Genomic DNA, 22,886 nt, shown 5'->3' with positions numbered 1-22,886 from the left:
TATCTTCTGGTAGACTGAGCTGCAGCACGGGAGAATGAGTTTAAAATGGGAAAGTGGAGTTAGCAGCTGAGCCAAGCAGAGGGAACCCTGAATCTCAACACTCCACCCCAAACCCTCCTGCCAGCAAGGGAAACACATGCAAGGAGCGGCCCCAGAGAGGACACTCTTACCGAGGATTGATTCCCCGGATTGGTGCAATTACCTCCATGGCATTTGGAGATGGGACATGCATCCTGCGTGCCTTGAGAAACAAAATTAATTTCTCGGGGGTTGAGAAAGGGCTTTGCAAACTAAAACGCTGCAGGAGAAAACAGACAAATGTAAAGGTCAGGAAAGGGAGCAGATGTTTTGCTGAATGTGGGCTGCACTTCCAAACCCAGCTAAAAGCAACGCGTAGCCCCCTGAGGTGGCTTCCTGGAGAGGGATGCACTTAGAGAGACTGGGAAGCCTTGGGGAACCGGCCTAAGTTTCCTAGGATGTCTGCAGAAGCCAGGATTGCCTGCACTACCCGCACTGCCGGGGGCCCCTGCAAACTCCCTCCTCTCTTCTGGCCTCGAGCTCCAAGGCGCGAAATCTGCAAATTTTCCCTTTATCTGCTTGCACACGTCGTTCACCGTCGTTCTGGCTGGAATCAGGGTAACTGTTCCGATGATTATATAACTTGCCGAGTTCAAGAAAGATAATCCAAAGATAGAAATAATGAAAAAATTTTGAGTGGATTAAAAAAAATTTCCCCCAAATGCAAAAGTTACAGAGCGCGCGCGCGCACACACACACACACACACAGACACAAACACACACACACAAATATTTATACATACCCATAATCCCACCACTCAGAATGAATAACTGTGAGCCTCTTGATTTACCAGGGAGACGACTTTTTAAATTAGGGACAAAGTAAACCTTTCCCTGTCCCCCAATTCCATCAAATCTGAACCCAAAATAAGTCAACCTACTTCACTTTAATACTGTCTCCACCTCTACCCCAGATTTATCTTAGGGGGTAAATTCCAGGACCCCCGAATTTTCCCGGTGGGCTTTCACATGGCCCAGTCTGTAAACATCCGGCCTCAAGGACAGTCTCCGGTGGAGGCTGCAATCCCAAGAGCGTCCAGATGCATCTGCCACCTCAGCTCCAACTCCCGAGTGCAACTTTGCAGCTCCCGCTCCCGCCAGAGGGCCTATTTGCTCGGCCCGTTTGGCGGAGGGATCCCACGCGCGAGCGCAGCTACGCTCAACCGTCTCCTCCCCCCACCCCGCCGCCCGCGATCTGGCCCCGCCCCCTGCTCGCGCTCTGGTCCCGCCCCCTCCCGCGCGCCCTATGGCCCATAAAGAAGTCCCGGCCGGGCCGCTGCACTCCCCCGCGCGCATCCGTGCGCCGACCGAGACTGGCTAAGGAGTCGGCGGCCATTTTGTTCTTCTCGTGGTTCCAGTGGGGAGAGAAGGAGGAAGCAGGGAGCGGGGCGGTTGGGGGGGACCCGCCGCGGCTGCTGCCACCGCCGCCACCACCGCCTCTGTGCTCGTGGCGTGGGAAAGGAGGTGTGAGTCCCGGGCGCGAGCCGGCGGCGGCGCCGCTGCGGGAGGGTCGGCGGTGGAAGGCGATGGCGGATATAGATAAACTCAACATCGACAGCATCATCCAACGGCTGCTGGAAGGTGAAGGGGTCGGCGGACGGGCTGAGGGGTGGCGGGCGCCCCGGGGGCTCGCGGGGGAGGGGCGAGTTGGGAGGCTGGTTGGGCTGGCAGCGCCGAGGGGAGCGAGCCCCGCCGGTCGACTCGTGGGGCCGGGGGCTGCAGCCGGAGGGAGGCCGGCTGGGGTCCCGTACTTGGCCCAACCCGCGGATCCCGCCGGCTCCGCTCAGCCATTGCTCGGAGGTGCAGCCTTCCTCCCGGAGATTTGAAAACTCCGCTCCCCACCCCCACGTTTCCGGTCCGTACCCCTTTGCGCCCCGCAAATGGGACCAGTCTTCGGAGGAGAGAGAAGGCTGGGGGCCCTGGTCCCACCTGCAGGACGGCGTGTTCCTTACTTTCTGGTACCCGGCCTCCCGGAAACCAATTTGATGGGGCTGAGAGTTCCACCGGCTTTGGGGACTAATGTCCGGTCTTGCTTTTTTTCTTGTGTGGGGCTGGGGTCGGAGGACCAATTGCTTGTTACTTGATGACGAACATTGATAACCCCCGAGGACGTCGGAACCGACCCCCTCCTGCCTTCCCAAATACTCCCCTTAAGTTATCCTTCTCTCGAAGAGGTCTCAGCGCTCTTTTCTAAACGTGCCACTGAATGTGAAACCAGCGATGATGACAGTTTCGTTATCTTTCCAATATGCCAGGCTCTTTATTAAGCGCTTCGGGTGCATCTCATAATTACATTTATAGGAATAGCGTTTCTAAAGCGCTCTGTGTCAGACATTCTTAGAGCGGTTTACACACAGTTCATAAATTCTCCCAACAACCTTGAGCGGTGGGTGCTTTTGTTTTTTTCCCCCCGTTTTTTGGAAGGAACTGAGAGGTTAAGGCACTTGACCAAGGTCACACATTAGTGAGAGGTTTCAAACCCAGGCTGCCGGGAGCTAGAACTTGCTACGTTCAAGACACCTTAATGTTTGAAGGAAGGAGGTTAAACAGGTTAAAAAAAACAAAAAACAAAAAAAACTTTAATTTTAGCTGCCCTTAGACTCCTGAGGTGCCTGACAATTGATTCGTATTGATGTGGGATACAGATGAAGTTTGGATTTTAAAAAGGGTCGCTGAAGTGAACCTCCCCTCGCCCCCCCCCACGCCCACCTGAATTCCCAAGCCTGTCTACTATTGCTAATGTCTTTTTCTGAAACTTTGGAAGAATTCAAATCTCTTGATTTGGGCGCTGGATAATGTAGATTTGGCTGAGTTTTAACTGCTTTTTGCCTTAATTCTCCCCTAAAATACTGTACTGTAAATGCTTGAGAGATGGAGTCCAGAGCAAGAACAGTTGGGGAAGCTCTGGTACTAGAATTTGCAGATTTTTATAATTAAGTCATTAAGATGAAACTCGTGAAAATATCTTAATCCATGCTGAGATTTTTTACTTTTATATTTTCTTAAAGGAAAACCCCATTGAATGTCTAAAGTCTGAAATGCTCTTGAAATGTCGGTGGCATTTGTGGGTTGAAAGCCTTGTCACTCATTCAGTACTTGGCATTTATTATAAGAACTATATTTTTCATGATAGTCAATACGGTCCTTTGATTTATATGAGGCCATAGCCAGCCAGAAACCGATTAAACCAGTTTGCACTAAGAAAGGACCTTTCTCTTAAATATTTTGGTATGAAAAGCTTTAACTTTTGCATATCTGTGCAGGGATATATATGGGTAGATTAGATGAGCTTTATTTCACTAAGGAAACAAAAAATTGGAATCTGTGTTTAGAATAATCAGAACTTTATTTGAATAATCAGAACTTTAAAACTAAGTCTTATTAACTTTACTGTGTTGCCCATAACTCTGCATTCACATAACAGATTTGTTCATTTTAATCTTACTTTTTAAATCATGCTAAGAGATTTACCTTGATGAATCATCTAAAATGAGATTAATCATTTCTTAATAGTTCCTCTTTATGTGTTCGGTTGCACTTGAAAACTAGAATTTTTCTTTTATATTTCATTTTTCATTGAAATTAATAAAGCATGGCATTTTAATGCCTCCAGAATGGGCTTACTGCACAATACTGTATACTTCAGATTTGCTTTTTTCTCATCAATGTTAATTTGGCAGAGAAATGGTTGAAGATGATCCATTGAGGGGACACACACACATCCATGTTAGAAGATGTTGATAATAAATTTTGTGATTTTAAATACCCCCAAAATGTTTTTCCCTAAGAATTTTAATTAAAATGTAAGTATATCAAAATGGCATATGAGTTTTGTGATCTTTTTTGTATGTTCAGAATGGTCTTTTAAGACTGTACAAGCTTAGTTGAAAAGTGGCTTGGTAACAGTACCAAAAAGGCAATTCAGTGAGGTCTTAAGAAATTAACAGTGTGTTGATTTGGAATGTAGCTATGAAATTCTTTGCTACTCTAAACTTAAGTAGTTTTTTCTTAAGTGAAGTTTTTTTTGTTTTTTGTTTTTTTTTGTTTTTAAGTGAAGATTATATAGGTCACTTAGGTGACCCACCTTGGAAGTTTTATCCAAGCTCTGCCTCACTGATGATAAAACTTGAAACTCAGTTTAACTAATGTTCATTTATTTAATAACTATACTATTAAAGTTGGGAGATTTTGAGAGAAAATAAGCCTGCTGTTGATTTGGTCTGATATTCCTACCGTGTTGGAGAAAAGTGAGAGGGCAGTTTTTGACTTTGTAAGTGACCTGACTCAGAGAGATGGCTAGTACTTTTCTTGCACAGCAGGCAGTGTAACTTATTTCACTTCCTGATTTGCAAAAAGCATCTTTGCTCTGAAGATGACCATTGTCAAACTGCAAGACCTTGTCAGGCTCTGCATAATTGTTCTCCTTACCTCAGTGATTTAAATGTGACTTCTGCCTTGGCCCTCAGAAAGCATTTCCTACCTTAATCCTCTGTGTAAGAGTTCATCTGAAAATAGTGTTCAGATACTTCGAAACTATAAAATTAAGTGACCCATGTATTTAGCTTTTTAGTGTAATATGAAACATTTATATTCTAATGTTAAAAAAGCAGCAGTGCCTGGTCTTGAAGATCATACAAAGGACAAGCATGATGGCAAAACAACAAGCATTGATAAAAATCTGATCAAAGAAAACAAAAGTAATCTTTTCTAATAAGACTTCTGAAATGATTTTTTAATAGGTCAGATAATTTTGACAATTAGGCTTTTCTTGAGCAATTATCATAGGACATTTTGTTGATAAAGACAGTAATGTCAAAGCTTATGTTACTAATTTCCTTATTTACAAGAAGTCTGTGTTTCAATGCCTCCTGCTCTTTCCTCCCCTTGCAGCATATCAGTAGTAGGCCTCATCCTCTTTTCCTAAGAGAGACATGATCTGCAGCTTGCACTAATCCTAAACCACAGCGTGGAAAGGATTACTCTCCTTATGCCTGAAGTGCCCCCTTGTTTGTCAGTAGCAGGGGCGTCAGTGAAATCTAACAGGTTGGTGGCTTGTGTCATCATGTGCTTGAGGAAATGTAAGCCAGGAGAGCAGAGGCCAGGCTTTCCTTCTCCCCAGCTGGTGAAATAGAGGCAGTGCTGGGTCAAGCATTAGTAATCTGTTGTCAAAGTAGAGGTTGGTTGGTGAAATCGTTTTATGGCTTTGAGACTGCAGTCCTATAATCTTCGACCTGTTCTGCAAATTATGTGCCTGTGCCTGTCAGTGTACTTGAGGTAGGTAAGGATTACTGATCCTGAAGCAGGGCAGGGATTGATAATGATTTTATACCCACTTCACATTAACTTCATTTACAATGAGGGCAATTAGAAGACATTAAAGATTGAAATGGGAAGGAGACCTTATTCTGATGTGAATTGCTTTAAAACTGGAAGTCTCATTCAAGATGAATAGGGAAGGATTTTATATTTTTGGAGTTAATGGAATTCTGGGATGAATTACTGAGTTTTAGGATCAGACTCCTGTATCCAGAGCATGTAAGAACAGATGATTTACTTATAGGTCTTAATTATTTACCTGAAACCTCCAGTGTCTCCACTACTCTAGGGTTTGCTGGCGCCCAGAATGAGTGTCAACTGATATTAAGCCTTACGAAAATGAAAATTACTCTTAAAATGAAGGGTCAGACCTCAGGTCTCTTCAGTGGTATTTTATCAAAATGGGTTGTTAGAATAGAAAAGAAACATTTTGCAATAAACTGGTTTCACAGTAGGTGTAGAAAACTCCAGGTACTTGGAGAGCAGGAGATAGTGTTTTCTAACTACATCCTGAATATTTGTCTTGAGAAAATTGCTATCGCCTCTAAATGTCCAAAGTATATACCATTGTAACATTGTGTGTCACCCATACTTCAATAAAAAAATGCACAAAGTATAGCACCAGCAGTTAGTAAAGTCAAGAATGAGGGAGTGTGTGGCGAGGAAACAATTCAGATGCTCTCAAAGTGGGAAGTCTTCCTGCTGATAACTTTACAGTGAAACCATATGATTCTTGATAACATTTTTGTGGTTTATATTTTTTGTAGAAAAGAACTCAGTTGTTTGTGGAAAAGATTTAATGCTGCAGGTATTCACTGTTTGTCTTGGTTTGAGGTCTTCCAAAATCTGTCATATATTGGAAGGTTATTTATTGATTCTGTCACTGAAATGAATATGGTGTGCAGTAGTCTGAAGATTACCACCTACTTTAATAAGATTATCCTAAAACTGCAAAGTCTTTGTTGGCTTATTTTTACGCTGGTTGTGCCATTTTTAGATTCTAAAATCTCATTATAATTCATCTGGAACTTTTCTTTTTGTGTGTACTGTTCCTTTAATAAGACTTTCTTCTAACAATTAAGGAACTTTTAATTAAGGAGCAAGAAGAATACTTTTTTATTATTCATAAATAATCCCAAAGTCTTATTTCCTTGCATAGTTTTCATTTGTTTTGCTTTTGGCCAGGCTGTCAGAAAAGTTAGTGTTGCTTATGAGAAAAAACTGGCATTGCAAATAATCACTGAAAATATTCTTTTATTATTTCAACTTTTTGTCAGTTTGTTTTTGATAAATTGACTGGAAGCTTCTATCATGTGCTCGTGTTCATGATTTGCCAGATAAATAAGTTTCTACAGAACAGCCTTTGCTGTTAACAGCTATAATTCACTTTTCTGAATCTTTCTAGTCAGATAAAGGTTTTTACTCAAAAGTCGTAAAGTTCTAAATTGGTATATGAATGTCTTGATCACTAACCTACACGTTTACAGTGCCTACTGATTTCCATGCAATGCCTAACAACTGGATTTATGAGAAACACTTCCATCTGGAAAATGGAATTCTTTCTTGTCGAAATATTTTGGATTCCTTTGGCAATTGTTGAAAGAACTTCATATTTACAATTTGAACTAGCGCAGCTACTAATTAGGAAGGTAACATGTGACCACTCTTGAATTTCCCACTAAGGGTCTCCTTTGTGTGCATGTTTCTCCCGTTGCACACAGAACCACAGGGAGGGCTTTAAACCTCAAGGTAAGTATTGACTAATGTTTATTGAGTAGAGCTACACTGTAATTTTCTTTGTAGCTACTAGTGATAAAATGGAGATGTTTTTATTTTAAAAGCCTCTGTCTTAAAAAAAAATAAAAATAAAAAATAAAAGCCTCTGTCTTTTTAATGGTATTGAAGATCCCCTTAAGGTGAACTTTTAGTTTTATAATCTTGATGGAAGGATAGTTGTAGTCAAGCATTTGTAACAAGCTGCAGTTACCTATTCTTAATTTTCTGTGTCTTCCACAAGAAAAGGACAAGATTCTTGTCCATTTTGTTTACCAGGGTATCACCAGCGTCCAGAGGGTCTGGCACATAGTAGATACTCTGCAACTATTCTGTTCAATGTTTGAAGCATGGTTAATAAGTATTGACAGTCTTAAACAGATTGCCTAATTTAGTTCTGATTTAATGCTTCTCATTGGTAAGGATGCTTTGTGATTTTCTATCCTGTCTCAGAATTTTCTTAGGAAGCAATGACCATATATTAGGATTTTGGTAAAGAACAAATCCTTAGCTGGGAGGGTAATAGTATAGTGGAAGCACCACTAGACCTAGTTCGGTGGGGCCTGGTGTCCTTATAAGCTCTGTGACCTTGGACCAAGTCACTGAACCTCTCCCAGATTGTAACAGAAGTGACAGAGCCTAACTTCATAGGATTGTTGTGAGGATTAAGTGGCAATGTAAAACCCTCTAGTGCAGTGCCCAGCACATGATGAGTGCTTGATAAATGTTAGCTACAACTTGTAAGTAATTCTATTGGATGGAACGTTGAAAATAGTGAAGTAGATTTATGTGCTATTGGCCAATATGGCCATTTTTACGAAATATCTAGTGTTTTGGGGCTGCTAATACCCATTATGAAATCTTCTAATTGTTAGCCAAATCATCTTCAACTTGAAATTTAAGATTAGTCCTAAATTTTTGCAACTAGAAAAATGCTCTATTAAAGGCTGATAGGAAAATGACACTATTGTTTTTTTTTTTTTTTTAATTTTAAAGCACAGACACCGGTTTTTTGCTAATTAAAAGTATGTAGTCCAGAATACATGTTTAATTCTAATATCACAAGTCATCAGTACTTGGAGATTTATCCAGATTTCATTCACACAACAAGTTTTGAGCATCTGCCACATAATGGCCAAGGACATGTACACTGCAGAGCCAGTCATGTAGTCTTGGGTTTTACTTAGTCTACCAGAGCGTCCAGATGAATAGGTGGAAGCAAAATGGCATTTACAATACAAAGTATGTGTGCCCTGAGTAGTTTCCAGGTGTTGTGAAAGCATTTCAGAAAGCATAAAGTAAGCTTATAGGAGAGGCTCTGCGGGGCAAAGTAATATATAAGCAGTCTTGAAGGATGAGCAGGTATTTGCCAATTGGTAGATGATGGTGTTGGTGGTGTCTGTTTTCATAATTTTATTGCTTGAGCTAATTGTAGGGAATTTAAGAAGCTTTGTATTTAATGAGCACTGTTCCTCAGGTACAAAATCTTGATTTGTTCTAGAAAAACCGCATTTAATCCTTATTGCACATTAAGAATAATTTTTGTTAGCAATATTGCTTTTTAACTTACCTGTACACTCCAGAGGACCAACAGGAAAACAAAATAAGAAAACTATCACAAACTATTGTCTAAAGGTGGTAGTGGGAAACCTCCAAAACCGGTAAAATTTATATTAGCAACATTGATTTAATCTGATGGCATTGATTTAATATAGCATTCATATAAAAAGTACAGCCTTTGTTACATATAGGTGTAGATTAATTATTGTATACTCTCCTAAAAGACTTAAAGTGGACTATTCATTCACAAGTTTGGGGCTCTGCTGAGAAAGATTGAGATTGAAAACCAGAAGCTTCTAGGAGTCCCCTCCTAGCCAAAAATAAAGTTTCCTGCTGGGCAGTCTGCCCAAGCTTGTGGTATAATTGCTAATGATTGGGGTTTTCTGGCCAGTGAAGCAGGAATCCTACTGTCTTTTCTGACAGGAGTGTTTCTTGAATTCTCTGCTGTGTGTTAGGAGACAAAATTACTGTGGTTCTGGAAAAAACATTTTTTTATTGCTCAGTTGCTCTGTAGTATTATAGATGTGTGTTTCATATCTTCCCTCAAAAATTATCATTACTTTGCTTTCATCTTTGTTGCTTCTCATTTCATAATATTTTGATTCGAAGGAGATTGATGATAGTTTAGTTACATATTTTGGGGTCCAAAGTAGTGATTTGCTCAAGACTATAAAACCAGTACAGAAACTTGGGGCTGGCTCCCAGTTCCACTGCTCTCTCAACATTTTCTCTTTATTATGTGCTTCAGGAGTTTGGCCCTTTCCTCCTGTCATCTTTTCTTGCTTATTGTCTTTCATTGAAGGATACATAGTGTTCGGTTTCTGTTCAAAACCTTTTTCTTGGGGCACCTGGGTGGCTCAGTGGTTGAGCATCTGCCTTCAGCTCAGATCATGATCCTGGGATCAAGTCCCCTATCAGGCTCCCGATGAGGAGCCTGCCTATGTATGTCTCTGCCCCTGTGTCTCTCATGAATAAATAAAATCTTAAAAAACAAAACAATCTCAAAAAACAAAGCAGTTTTCTTCAGAGAACTCAGGGTTTTGGTGGCTATTCAGGCTGAAGAATGACTTTGCCTTAGACAGTAAATGGACACAGCCATTTTTAATAGGAAAAATTATCAACAAGCATCAGGTTTTTTATTTGTAATTTTTATCACTCTGTAAAATAAGATTTTTACAGAACAAAGCTAGATACAAACCAGTTAAACTTACTGCTTTGAATTTGTTTAGTTATTAAGCTGAATGATTTTGTAAGTTAAATATAAAGCCTCCCAAACTGATAAAATTTAAATTATCAACAATAATTTAATCTGATAGATTTTGTGGTTTTGTTGAAACAGAATCATTTTATATTAGGTTTCATGATGGAAGGATGTTAGAACCTAACATTCTATATTTAGTCTGGTCCTATGTTTTTGCTTCAGTTCTAATTCATAGAATGTCTGCTTTTATAAATCTTTTATACAGAATGAGAAGTAAGACTGATTACAAGTTGAAGATAATCACTGCCTGTATTTAACCATACCTTACCATCAAGCAGACCACCTCATAACTGTAAAGCTAAGATATTAGCAATTCAGTGCTATTTAAGCAGTACTTAGTGACTGTCTAATCTGCTACAACTGGAATCAAAACAGAACGTTTCATTTTGGGACACCTGAGTGGCTCAGTTGGTTGAGTATCTCCCTTAGGCTCAGGTCATGATCCAGAGTCTGGGATCGAGCTCCACATCTGTCTCCCTGCTCCTCTGGGAGCCTGCTTCTCCCTCCTCGAGGAGCATGCCCCTGCCACTCCCCCTGCTTGTTCATTCGCACGCTCTCGCTCTTTCTCAGAATAAATAAAACCTTAAGAAAGAAAGAGAAAGAAAGAAAGAAAGAAAGAAAGAAAGAAAGAAAGAAAGAAAGAAAGAAGAAAGAAAGAAAAGAAAGAAAAGAAAGAAAATTTCATTTCCTGCCTACCTGCTGATAAATGAACTGTTACAGGGCTGGAGTGCTTTACTTTGATGGGGAGTAGACCTCAAGCGTGGTCGGATGTGGGCAACACCTAGTGCTGTACCAATATTTATTTATTCTATTTCTTGTTTTGTTTTGTATCTGTTCAGATTACTAAGAAACCTTTCTTATAGCACTCACTGACATCCTTTGCCCTCTAAAGGCATAATCGTATTCACAGATGCAATCGCAGAGATTGCAGAGCAAACATGTACAGTATGTACAATGAGCCTAAAGTGTGTTTCAATAAAATGCAAACAACACTTAAATTTTTTCAGAGAACTCTTGAAATACCAATCATCCTCTGAAAAACACTGGTCGGGGGAAGGTTCTGAGCATTCAATCTTTTTTATTTTTTATTAAATTTTTTTTAGAAGATACACACATGGCGGGGGGGTGGGCAGAGGGAGAGGAAGAGAGAATCTTAGGCAGACTCTGCACTGAGCCCGGAGCTCAATCACATGACCCTGAGATCACAACCTGAGCTGAAATCAAGAGTCAGACACTTAGGAACACCTGGGTGGCTTAGCAGTTGAGCTCTGCCTTCAGCTCAGGGCGTGATCCCGGGGTCCTGGGATCAGGTCCCACATCGGGCTCCCTGTGAGGAACCTGATTCTCCATGTTTCTGCACCTCTGCCTCTGTTTCTCTCATGAATAAATAAATAGTCTTTTTTTTTTTTTAATTGTTGACACTTAACCGAGTCATCCAGGTGTTCTTCCAGTCTTTCTTTGTTTGTTTTTCATAAGAGAAAAAGGCAGAAGGAGGAGAAGCAGACTTCATGCAGGAGCCCAGTGTGGGACTCGATCCGGGAACTCCGGGATCATGTCCTGAGCCAAAGGCAGATGCTCAACTGCTGAGCCACCCAGGCATCCCGCAATCTCACATTTTAAAACAAGAATCCATAGAATCAACTCAGTAACATGACAATCTCTGAAATCTATTCTACAATTACTAATTCATTTATTTTTTTAAAGATTGATTGATTGATTGATTGATTTATGATAGGCAGAGAGAGAGGCAGAGACACAGGAGGAGGGAGAAGCAGGCTCCATGCAGGGAGCCCGATGTGGGACTTGATCCCGGGACTTCAGGATCGCGCCCTGGGCCAAAGGCAGGCGCCAAACTGCGGAGCCACTTAGGGATCCCCCTACTAATTCATTTGTAAGGCTGGAGAAGAGTAGACAAGATTGGGGGCAGAAAGAGAGGGTCTGGTGGGCAGGCTATAGGTGAACAAGGCCGATTGTGTGGCTTGGATGCAAAACTGAGGCCTTGGGCTGTGCCGCAGCAGGTCTGATTTCAGCAAGTAGCAAAAGAATGCCTTTCTAACAATATTCATACACAGTGTGTGGCCCTTTGTTCAGGATACTGTAAGAAGTCTTAATTTGTTATAGAAGATGCAACTAAATAAAATCCTATCTAAGATTTTACAATTATAATTAGGCATTAAAACCATATTCTTGGGATCCCTGGGTGGCGCAGCGGTTTAGCGCCTGCCTTTGGCCCAGGGCGCGATCCTGGAGAACCGGGATCGAATCCCACATCAGGCTCCCGGTGCATGGAGCCTGCTTCTCCCTCTGCCTGTGTCTCTGCCTCTCTCTCTCTCTCTCTCTCTCTCTGTGACTATCATAAATAAATAAATAAACAAACAAACAAACAAACAAACCATATTCTTTAGAAGTGTTACAAAAATAAAGTCAGGCCGGTTAAACTGTTTTTGCCTCCTCCTTATTAAAACTTGTGCCTTTTCAGATAATTTTTATGTTAAATTGTATCTTGACTTCATTTGACTAACTGGAGTTTTTCTCCCTACAGTGAGAGGGTCCAAGCCTGGTAAGAATGTCCAGCTACAGGAAAATGAAATCCGAGGACTGTGCTTAAAGTCCCGAGAGATCTTTCTCAGTCAGCCTATCCTACTAGAACTTGAAGCACCACTCAAAATATGTGGTAGGTTTTGGCACATGAACAGTTGCCTTTGGTTACGCAATTGATTGAGTGACTTGAGGATATATAGATGTCCTTGTATTAGCCAGCAGAATTGTTTGCTATTTATGAATAACCTGGGACTACTTAAAATTAAATAATTTTAACTTTAGAATAAATATTTCTAATGGACTTAGTTTACTTAGATGTGCTTCAGATTTTCTAAAAACTATTTCACTAAAGTAATTTAAACATTGCATCAGAAAGAAACGACACCGAATGGAGAGCTAATAAAAGGTCTGAACTATATAAATATATGTGAATTACATTTACACTTAAAGCAAAACATTATGCTTAAAAAATAGACCTCCTTTGATACTGTTTTGTAGTCTGTTTCTACATGATAGAGATAATCTGTATAAAAACTGAAATTCATCTGAGTAATGCTAAATATTTTAGCATATTTGACTATATTGATAACATTTATATGTTTATTTTTAAAGTAAACTCTATGGCATTATGTAGCAGGGAGATATTGAGAGCTGAATGAATTTGGGCGTGTGGTGTGTGTACCTTTGTTCACACAGGTCTGGGTCACACTAGCAGTGCAGCAGTTCTACTGACACAGAACCTGCAGACTGAGCTGCCAGAGATCTGATATTGAACAACCAACCTGAAAGGAAAGCCATGTTACTTAGCAAGAAGGCCTACCTGGGCATTAATAATCCTTTCCACAAAATTAATTCTTAATTAACTGAGTTGTCTGTGAGATTCTGGACATAAACATATGCTTAAAATTGTTATTAAGCTGAATTGAACTAAAATATGATAGAAGATTGGAAATTAGTGTTAGCTGTCAAATTTAACTCTTCATTATTAGAGGTCAATCCCGTTATGCAGTGTATGTTTAAAAAATGTTTCCAAAATTTTTTTGGTGGATTAAACAATAGTATGAGGGCACTGTGTAACAGAACTCTTGCTTCTAGGTGATATCCATGGGCAATACTATGATTTGCTTCGACTTTTCGAGTACGGTGGTTTCCCGCCAGAAAGCAACTACCTGTTTCTTGGGGACTATGTGGACAGGGGGAAGCAGTCATTGGAGACTATCTGCCTCTTACTGGCTTACAAAATCAAATATCCCGAGAATTTTTTTCTTCTCAGAGGAAACCATGAATGTGCCAGCATCAATAGAATTTATGGATTTTACGATGAATGTAAGTACTTTCTACATCTAAGGAAGATTTCCTCAAACTGAAATACTTGATCGTAAAACGGCAAATATTTTGTTAGGATACATGAGCATTTAGATAAAATGTTTAATCTGTCGTTTTCTATTTCATAAACTTGTTTTTTCTTAGGTTAGAAAAATAACACTGCCACTGCGGTATATATAATAATGCCCTAGTTTCTTTTATGATGTGACTATTTGATTAAGAAGTAATGATTGCAGTGGTGGCTTCTTTAATATCTTTGTTGAACTAATTTTTAGTACAACTCTGAGAACCTGTCCAAATCTGTTTTTAACAACTTTATTGAGATATAATTTCATTCCATAAAATCTGTCTAAGTGTACAGTTCAGTGATTTTTAGTAAATTCATGGGGTTGTGCAACTATCACCACAGTCCCAGGCAAACACTAACCTGTTTTCTGTCTGTAGATTTCTAGGTAATTTCATGTAAATGATATCTGGAAATATATAAATAACTGGTTTTTAAATTTTGTGATTTGTTTTGTTTTTGTTTTTCCTTCTGGCACATGTGTACCCAGGACAAACAGCAGTTACTATCCTAAAATGTGCTGAAAGGAGAAAGCAAAATTATAAAACGAAAAAATCATTTGTATACTATTTTATACATATTACAACCCATTTTGGATTGTTGTGCACTTTGGGTTGGTAGTTGACAAAAAAAGCTGAAGATTCTTAAAGCTTTAAAAATTACCAGTTTAGGTGGAATTTTGTTTTTGTAGTGTTGTTTAATAAGTATAAAATGTTTAAAGAAAAGGGTTTGAGTCCTTACCCTTACCCTTCTTTTGTGCTTACCATTTCTGCTAGGAGGAGCTTTGGGCTGGGGGGAGAGAGGTGGTTAAGGAATTCATTCAAGCTACTGCATTTGCCAGTGATGATAATAAGACCAGTTAAGAATTGTCCCTGTGGTCCTCCCCTAGACTATAGTCATAACCTGTAGTGTGCTGTTTTTCCATCTCTGTTCCATATAGATGTGTTCAGCTAGATCATTTGTTAGACATGCACTACTAGAAAGATTATATTTCTAGACTTCACTCTCTTAATCTCACCCTCTGCCAGTTGTATGTTTGCCTTGTCTAAGGCCCTAACACCCAGCTGGTAAGATGAGATGGGAAGGGATCACCAAAGAAAAATCTGATGGGTTCTGAACTGACTAGGGCAATTGAGTCTGTGGCCAGAAAGGTTTTTTTTGTTGTTGTTGTTGTTTTTAAGTAATCCCCGTACACAATGTGGGGCTTGAACTCACCACCCCAAGATCAAGAGTCAGATGTTCTACCAACTGAGCCAGCCAGGTGCCTCAAGGAAGATTTGATTTTTGACAATGAGTCTATCAGAAGTACCAGTAAAGCAGTTATTACTCCTAAGGTAGTGAAATGAGAGGCAACAAGTTTTATAAATTGTGTGTGTGTGTGGGGGGGGGTTAAGATTTATTTACTCATGAGAGACACAGAGTGGCAGAGACATAGGTAGAGGGAGAAGCAGGCTCCCTGTAGGGAACCTGATGTGGGACTCGATCCCAGGATACCGGGATCACGACCTGAACTGAAGGCAGATCCTCAACCACTGAGCCACCCAGGTACCCCTATAAATTGTGTTTTGGATACTTGCTATAGATGCTACTTTTTAGAGCAGATTCCTTTTATACACTGTTTAGCAAGTACGTTGATGTTTTCATTGATGAAACTCAAATCCAGATGATCTCTTTGTTGTGACATATATCCAAGTGTGAGGATATTCAAGACATTGTATTCAGCTTCTTTTTAATGCAGGAAACTTTTTTTTTTTTTTTTAATGCAGGAAACTTTAAAAATTATTTTAGATGGTCAGCATTGGTTCTTGTTTGGTCATCAAGACTTACTGATTAACCTTCTGCTCAAGCTCCCTTCACCCCCATCAGGCAGGTATAACTTGCCATACAATCTACTTGTGGGCAGAAAGGCATCTTGACAGAAATGGCTTTCAATTAATGGCTTACAGACTTCAAAAAAACTGTTGATAATTAAAATTTTAAGTTCTAATGAAAAGCTTTATTAAAATGTAGATTTTCATGGAACAATTTAAAACCACTGCTTTAAGTGATAAGCTTATTTCACAAGTATAACACGCACTCTTCTGTACTACAGTTTCTCTCTCTGCCCCCACCCTAACTTTATATAAAGAGTGCAGTCCTGGGGGGCACTTAAGTGTCTGCCTTCAGCTTGGGTCATGTGCCACAGTCCTGGGATTGAGCCCTGCGTTAGGTTCCCTGCTTGTTGGAGAGCCTGTTTCTCCCTCTGCTGTTCCTTCCCCTGCTTATGTGTGCACAGGCGTCGCATTCTCTTTGTCAAATGAATAAAATCTTTAAAAACAAAAACGTAGTCCTAGAAAAGCTGGAGTATCTGTTGTTAGAAAAAATGTGAATATGTATTATCCTTTTCTGATAACCAGAGCTGTCTGATCTGTAGTAATAGGAAACTGCATTAGGAGATCTGGCTCAGAATCCCTGGATTTGGAAGTTTGAAAAGATCTTGGCAGTTATCCAGACTAAACCTTTCTGGAGCCAGATGTTCCTTCTGGTCTGAAGTGGCCTTGGAGAGGAAGTGTAGAGAGTACAGAAAGCAGGACTCTAAGACTTAGTTAAGAAGCTCAGAGGGCAGCCTCTGTGGCACAGCAGTTTAGCGCCTAGCGCCGCCTGCAGCCCAGGGCATGATCCTGGAGACCTTGGATCGAGTCCCACGTCAGGTTCTCTGTGGAGCCTGCTTCTCCCTCTGCCTGTGTCTCTGCCCCCCCCCCCCTCTCTCTCTCTCTCTCTCTGTGTCTGGAAGGGAGGGAGGGAGGAAGGAAGGAAGAGAAAGGAAGGAAGGAAAGAAAGAAGAAAAGAAAGAAGCTCAGAGGCAACAGGAGGAAAAATCCTACTTTTTGTTGAAGGAGCCAATAAGGATAGAGGAATCGGCAAGACAAGCTGGAGTGTATTGCATTAGTAAAGAATCAGGGAGCAAAGCAGACAGACTTCAAGAAGGAAGAGGATTTATCAGCACTGGCAAATGCAACATGTAGGCAAAGGAAGAATCCAAGCGAGTCCTTAGCCATTGGATGGTCTTCCAGAGATAAGCTTCTGTGGAAAATGGGAGATGGAACCAAATCACTTTTATGAATGGAGGTTAGGATTAGCCCACCCTTGTTATTTTATCATTGTTGGAAAATTGGAGGTGGTGATTGTGTACAGGTTCCCTTTCAGCCTTTTATAGAGAGGAATGCTGTTTGGTTTCCAGAACCCTCCAGTGAAGAAAGATAAGGAATTAGTGAATTATTGACCTCCAAAGAAGTACAAAACAGGGTGAACCATGGTGAGAGTTATACCCAGTCATAGAAAAATACGAATTATTAGTAAGAAAGGAAGTCTTCCAACACAGAGGTAGAAGTCACGTTTTTTTTGAATTTGTATTACATTCCAAACTCTGTGCTAAATTCCATACCCAGCTGATTGGCAGTAGAGTGGAAGGTGTGGTTCAGGATCCTGCTGCTTGGGCCAGCAGGATGGACTGATGGACTTTCTAAGAGATTGAGCTTTAAACCTGTAGATGTCCCTAGAATAAGAAAGGAGAGGAGTCGAAGGACAAACTTGGATTTAGGAATGAAGATTGTGCTTTGATCTTTGATTTTTCTGGTACAGAGGGTACAGGAGAAAGGCACCCAACAATTGGGCCGTTCTCAACCCAATTCAGACAGATTTGTGCTTCCAGAATTTATGAGTAGGTTTTTAAACTCAGAACATAAATGAAAACAGTACCTTAGAGTCCTGCTTTTGTCTAAATCACACTATGACTCCAGAATGCAAGGAATATAGGGGCTGGTAAGGGAAATATAACCACCCTATAACATTGTTTTTCTGGGGGACATTCTGAGCATTTATGGCAGGGTTAGGAAGTTATCCTGGAGTGTCTGTAGTAAGCAATCTATATTCCCTTATACTCGTTTGTACCTTCTAGGGTGTGTAGGTCTAGGAGTTGATCTGGTACCAGTGGGCTATTGATAGTGGGAGATGGAATGAGTGTTAATTTTATGAAGCTTCCTCAGAAGGAAGATGGTAATGGCACATGCATAAGCTGTTCATAATTGCCTGTGGGTTGAGATTAGACAAAACAGACAACTTAGATTCCAGAGTTGGTGCTACCAAATGATGATTGGGGGTTAATGATAATCCTTAGTTATTACCTTTGGGATTCTGATTTCAAACCTCTATGGGATTTTAAAGTAGATCTAGTTCTGTTAAACCTACCCTTCAGGGAATTTTTAATAAAAGCATAGTTCTTGTTTACTTAAAAAGTAATTAGCCCCTTATTTTGGGGAGAAGTCCTGAGAGAATGAACCTGCAGAACACCAGTCTCTTTTTAACCACCCTGAAATTTTCACAGGTAAAAGAAGATATAACATTAAACTATGGAAAACTTTCACAGACTGCTTTAACTGTTTACCGATAGCAGCCATCGTGGATGAGAAGATATTCTGCTGTCATGGAGGTATGTGGGCTGATTTTAGTTCCAGATAGATTTTGTTCCCTTCTGAAGGGTATATACACTTTGACATTTATGAGTTGTCATTGGGATGACTTCTCTGTCAGGGTTCTCTTTTATTGATGTGCTACATCATGGGTCCACTCTGGTGCATCCAGGATCATTTGGATAGAAATCTAAAGTAAGAAATTGATTTGTTACAGGGAATTCTAGGCTCTGTAACAGTTTGACTTGAAAATAGAGCAGAAAGTGTTTTTAAATATAAAATGAAGAGCAATTAATGTGCTGTATCCTAGATCCTCCAGAATACTGAAAATGTGAGTAGACTTTCCTTGATCTGTTTTTCATCCTCTCCTTTCAGAAATTTTTCTGACTTGGATTTTAAAAGTGATTTTATTTTTCTCAGTGGTTGTGCTTTGTATGACATAATTAATTAAGATAGTAATTGCGAAAAGGATTTCTTGTTGCCTGTGGTCAGAAATTAGACAACTGTCAAAGAGCCAATACAATGAATGTATTTTAATAAAGCAGTTATCCCTGCCCTCCTGTATTTCAACTGGTTTGGTAGAGCTGGGCATGTGATTTTTTTTTTTTTTTTTTTTTTTTTTTTTTTTTTTTAACGTAAAAACTACCCCCAACATGGGGCTCAAACTTAAAACACCAAGATCAGGAGTTGCATGCTCCACCCAGTGAGCCAGCCAGGCATCCCTGGGCATGTGATTTTAAATTCAGATGAAAGTCAGCTGCATCTGAGCTGGTCTGATAGACTTGATGGTCCTTGGACAGCACAAATTTCCTAGAAAGCTACATCACACCTGAGTATCTGCACCCTCTACACACAGTCATTACAAATGGTTGGCAATCTAGAATGTACAATTGTTCATTATTATCATCAAAGGAGTTGAGGAGTGGTTGTCTAATAAATCACTAGATTTTAATTTTATAGAGCTCTGTATGTTGAGGTAACTGATTCCATATACCGTTTAAGCATACTGTGCCTTGTAGATTGGTGCATATGATAAATTGCATTGCTTTTTCAAAGTTGTTTTTCTAACCAAAGCTTAATAAGAAAATATAGCCATAGGTTTAAGCTTTCCATGTTAGACTCATGGAGTATCTCTGTAAGCAAATGGAATATTAAAGTTCTATTTTCTTCCTCTTTTTTTTTTTTTTCCATTTAATAGGTTTATCACCAGATCTTCAATCTATGGAGCAGATTCGGCGAATTATGCGACCAACTGATGTACCAGATCAAGGTCTTCTTTGTGATCTTTTGTGGTCTGACCCCGATAAAGATGTCTTAGGCTGGGGTGAAAATGACAGAGGAGTGTCCTTCACATTTGGTGCAGAAGTGGTTGCAAAATTTCTCCATAAGCATGATTTGGATCTTATATGTAGAGCCCATCAGGTATTGATTTTGAATTTTACATGTACACTTAAGAGCATGTGTGTGAGCACAGATTCTCCTTGTTGATTTTAGTGGGTAGGTATTGCTTATTCATACAAAATGTCTCTGCAAGTGACCTATAGGATATCAGACTCAATGGGAAACTGAAAAGTAGTTTTGCTCACCTGCAGTTTACACCTACTTATACTGAAAACGTTTTCTCTCCAAGGTGGTTGAAGATGGATATGAATTTTTTGCAAAGAGGCAGTTGGTCACTCTGTTTTCTGCACCCAATTATTGTGGAGAGTTTGACAATGCAGGTGCCATGATGAGTGTGGACGAAACTCTAATGTGTTCTTTTCAGGTAGATGATGCTTTCAACATTGTTTCCTACTGTTAAGGCTGAATTTTACTGACTTTTTTTTAGAAATTGCTGTTTTCTGCCTACTGTTCATCTATGTTGAGTAGACTAAGTTTTTATTTTCCCATACAAGTGTTAGTTCTAATTCAGTAATGAGTGAACTGCCTTTTAAGAGGGGGGGAAATTGTCAGAGAACCTTAGCTGCCATGTTGAATTTAACTGTTTTTACATTATTTAAGTGGGGTAAAAAAAAGTATTGGCTCCTTGTGCTTATAGTTCTTTTACTATAAATCTAAAACTTAAAATGTCAGTGTAATGTTCAGCTAAAATTAGAGTAGAACTAACTGCCACATGCCAGATGTGCTGTGTGATTACTCTTTTCCCACCACTTCTTTGTAATTTCTATAAGACTCGTTGATTCACCGTGACATCATTTATTTGGCCCTCACTTGGCACAAAAGTATCATTTACATGTAAAGTCTGTCTGAATCTTTTTCTCATTCTCTTATTATGATTAAATTTGTACAATTTCAAGCTAGCCCAATCATAATCATAAAGCCACTGAAGTCAATTAAATGTTGTTTTACCAACTATCAGGGAAAACTTGCAACTCCCAGCGATTGTGAGAGGGCTCCCTATGGGTTTGAAAAACACTGCTCTAGAGATACTACAAGATCTGACTTCAGAAAATTGTCATTTTATCCAGAGGCCAAATAATTTGTCCATGTATTTCATCTGTTCATCATAGCATTTATTACCAAAATGTGTACATGTTAGCTTGGTTTGTTAATATGTTAGTGGGACTTTGAGAGTTCTTGGGTCTGTTTTAAACAATCAGAAACCTTTCTAAACAAAAGATTTGAGTGAGATTTAAGAAATCTTAAGATTTTGGGTTGAGACTATTTCTTAAAATTGCACTATCTTTTAATCTTTGCAGATTTTAAAGCCTGCAGAGAAAAAGAAGCCGAATGCCACGAGACCTGTAACACCTCCAAGGGGTATGATCACAAAGCAAGCAAAGAAATAGATGTCATTTTGACACTGCCTAGTTGGGACTTGTAACATAGAGTATATAACCTTCATTTTTAAAACTGTAATGTGTATTGGTCGGCTTGCTCAAATAATGTGTTTGTGGGGTCCCCTCTTCCATTTTTTGAGTTAATGAATGGCATTTGCTGGTTATAACAGCAAATGAAAGATTCTCCACTCCCAAGAAAAAATGTTTTGTTTTTTTAATTCTGTATTCCTTTTGCAAACAACTTTAATGATGGTGTTAAAGCTGTACACCCCAGGACAGTTTATCCTGTCTAAGGGGTAAGTGTACAATTGATCTTTTTAAAATTCAGTTCAACCCATGAATAATGTAAATGCTCGTTTTCTTTAGGATATAAAGAGAGCCCTAGGGTGCTCAATCTGTACATGTTATTGTCATAAAGTGCATACTGTTGATTACAAACCACTGTGAACATTTTTTTTTTTAATTTTGTTTCAAAGGGATTGCTTTTTTCTCTCATTGTCTTGTCATGTACAAACTAGTTTTTATAGCTATCAACATTAGGATTAACTCAACCTTGCCAGCATCACTGGTATGATGTATATTTAATTAAAGCACACTTCCCTTACCGTATACTCAAAATGACGATTAAAGCCATTATTTTAAATGTTTGTGACTCTTTCCTAAAGCCAAAGTTTCTGTTGAAATATGTATTGACACACCCCTAAGTACAAGGTTGTGTACATGGTTGTGCACACATGCTACCTTCTTAGGGATTCAAAAACAGGTTTTTGGTTTTGAATAGCAATTAGTAACATAGTGCTATTTAAGGTATTAATGATTAAAGTTAATAACATTTTGTACAATTTCCATATAGTCTATTCATTAAGTAATCTTTTTACAGTTACATCAGGCCTGAACCCGTCCATTCAGAAAGCTTCAAATTATAGAAACAATACTGTTCTATACGAGTGACCGATTATGCTTTCTTTGGCCTACATTCTTTATTCTGCGGTGAAGTTGAGGCTTATAAGTCAAAACAAAGGAAATAACTTACTATCCACCAGTTTATACAGAACTCACAGAATCTATGACTTTTTTAAACTAAGATCTGTTAAAAAGAAATCTGTTTCAACAGATGACCGTGTACAATACCATGTGGTGAAAATGAATTCAGACTTATTAAACGACAAACTTGTTAAATCCTCTCAGTGTCTATTTATCAGCACAATACACACAGGAGAACTGTTGATGGCATATTGAATAGATTTTAATGAATAAATTGCTCTGGAAACCACACAGTTTCAATTTGGATTTGTTTTCCTTCAAATAGTCTGTTTTCCAAAGATGGACTATAATATGGATGCTCATGTTTGTGGAGGTCTAACCTGGATGTAACTACGTTTCTGAAGTAGGGTGATGAGATTGAGCTGTCCTCCCCTGCTGTTTAGGAGATGTGGGGCTTGCTGAGCTGCCATGTCACCTGCACCCATAGTTATCTGTTGGTCTGGGTTCACTTGAACAACTTTCTTTTTCGGGCTCAACCCACCAGTATTTGCATGCACAGTTCTTTGTTCTCTATTCCCCAATTTGTATGGAACACAGTGTTCTATCATACTACATGTGTCACAATTTTGTGAAGTGCGTATTAATTTCTTACATTAAAAGTGGGCAAAGAGCATGTCATTTGCAAAGCACTTTCTTCTATCAAAACCTGGTTTCCCTCGGGGAATAGGAGGAAATCCTCCTAGTAAGGGACTGTT

At 39.5% G+C, this 22,886-nt stretch overlaps 1 protein-coding gene and 1 long non-coding RNA gene across 2 annotated transcripts in view; one reads left to right on the top strand and one right to left on the bottom strand.

The window, feature by feature from the left end:
- The window catches only part of LOC112676540 (uncharacterized), a 52,758-nt gene that overhangs the window by 27,439 nt on the left and 2,433 nt on the right, over positions 1-22,886 (bottom strand). The gene's annotated exons all lie outside the window — the stretch shown is intronic.
- Positions 1,324-22,420, top strand: PPP1CC (protein phosphatase 1 catalytic subunit gamma). Its single transcript, XM_025473928.3, has 8 exons — positions 1,324-1,659; positions 12,531-12,662; positions 13,625-13,855; positions 18,283-18,387; positions 19,566-19,789; positions 19,998-20,132; positions 21,067-21,127; positions 22,028-22,420. The coding sequence occupies exons 1-8, from the start codon at positions 1,605-1,607 to the stop codon at positions 22,096-22,098; spliced, it is 1,014 nt and encodes a 337-aa protein (XP_025329713.1). The 5' UTR covers positions 1,324-1,604; the 3' UTR covers positions 22,099-22,420.

This window comes from Canis lupus, chromosome 26 (genome assembly GCF_003254725.2).
Source record: "Canis lupus dingo isolate Sandy chromosome 26, ASM325472v2, whole genome shotgun sequence".
NCBI classification, from domain to species: domain Eukaryota; kingdom Metazoa; phylum Chordata; class Mammalia; order Carnivora; family Canidae; genus Canis; species Canis lupus.
Note: the sequence above shows the minus strand (reverse complement) of the source record. Positions and strands in the feature narration are given on the sequence as shown.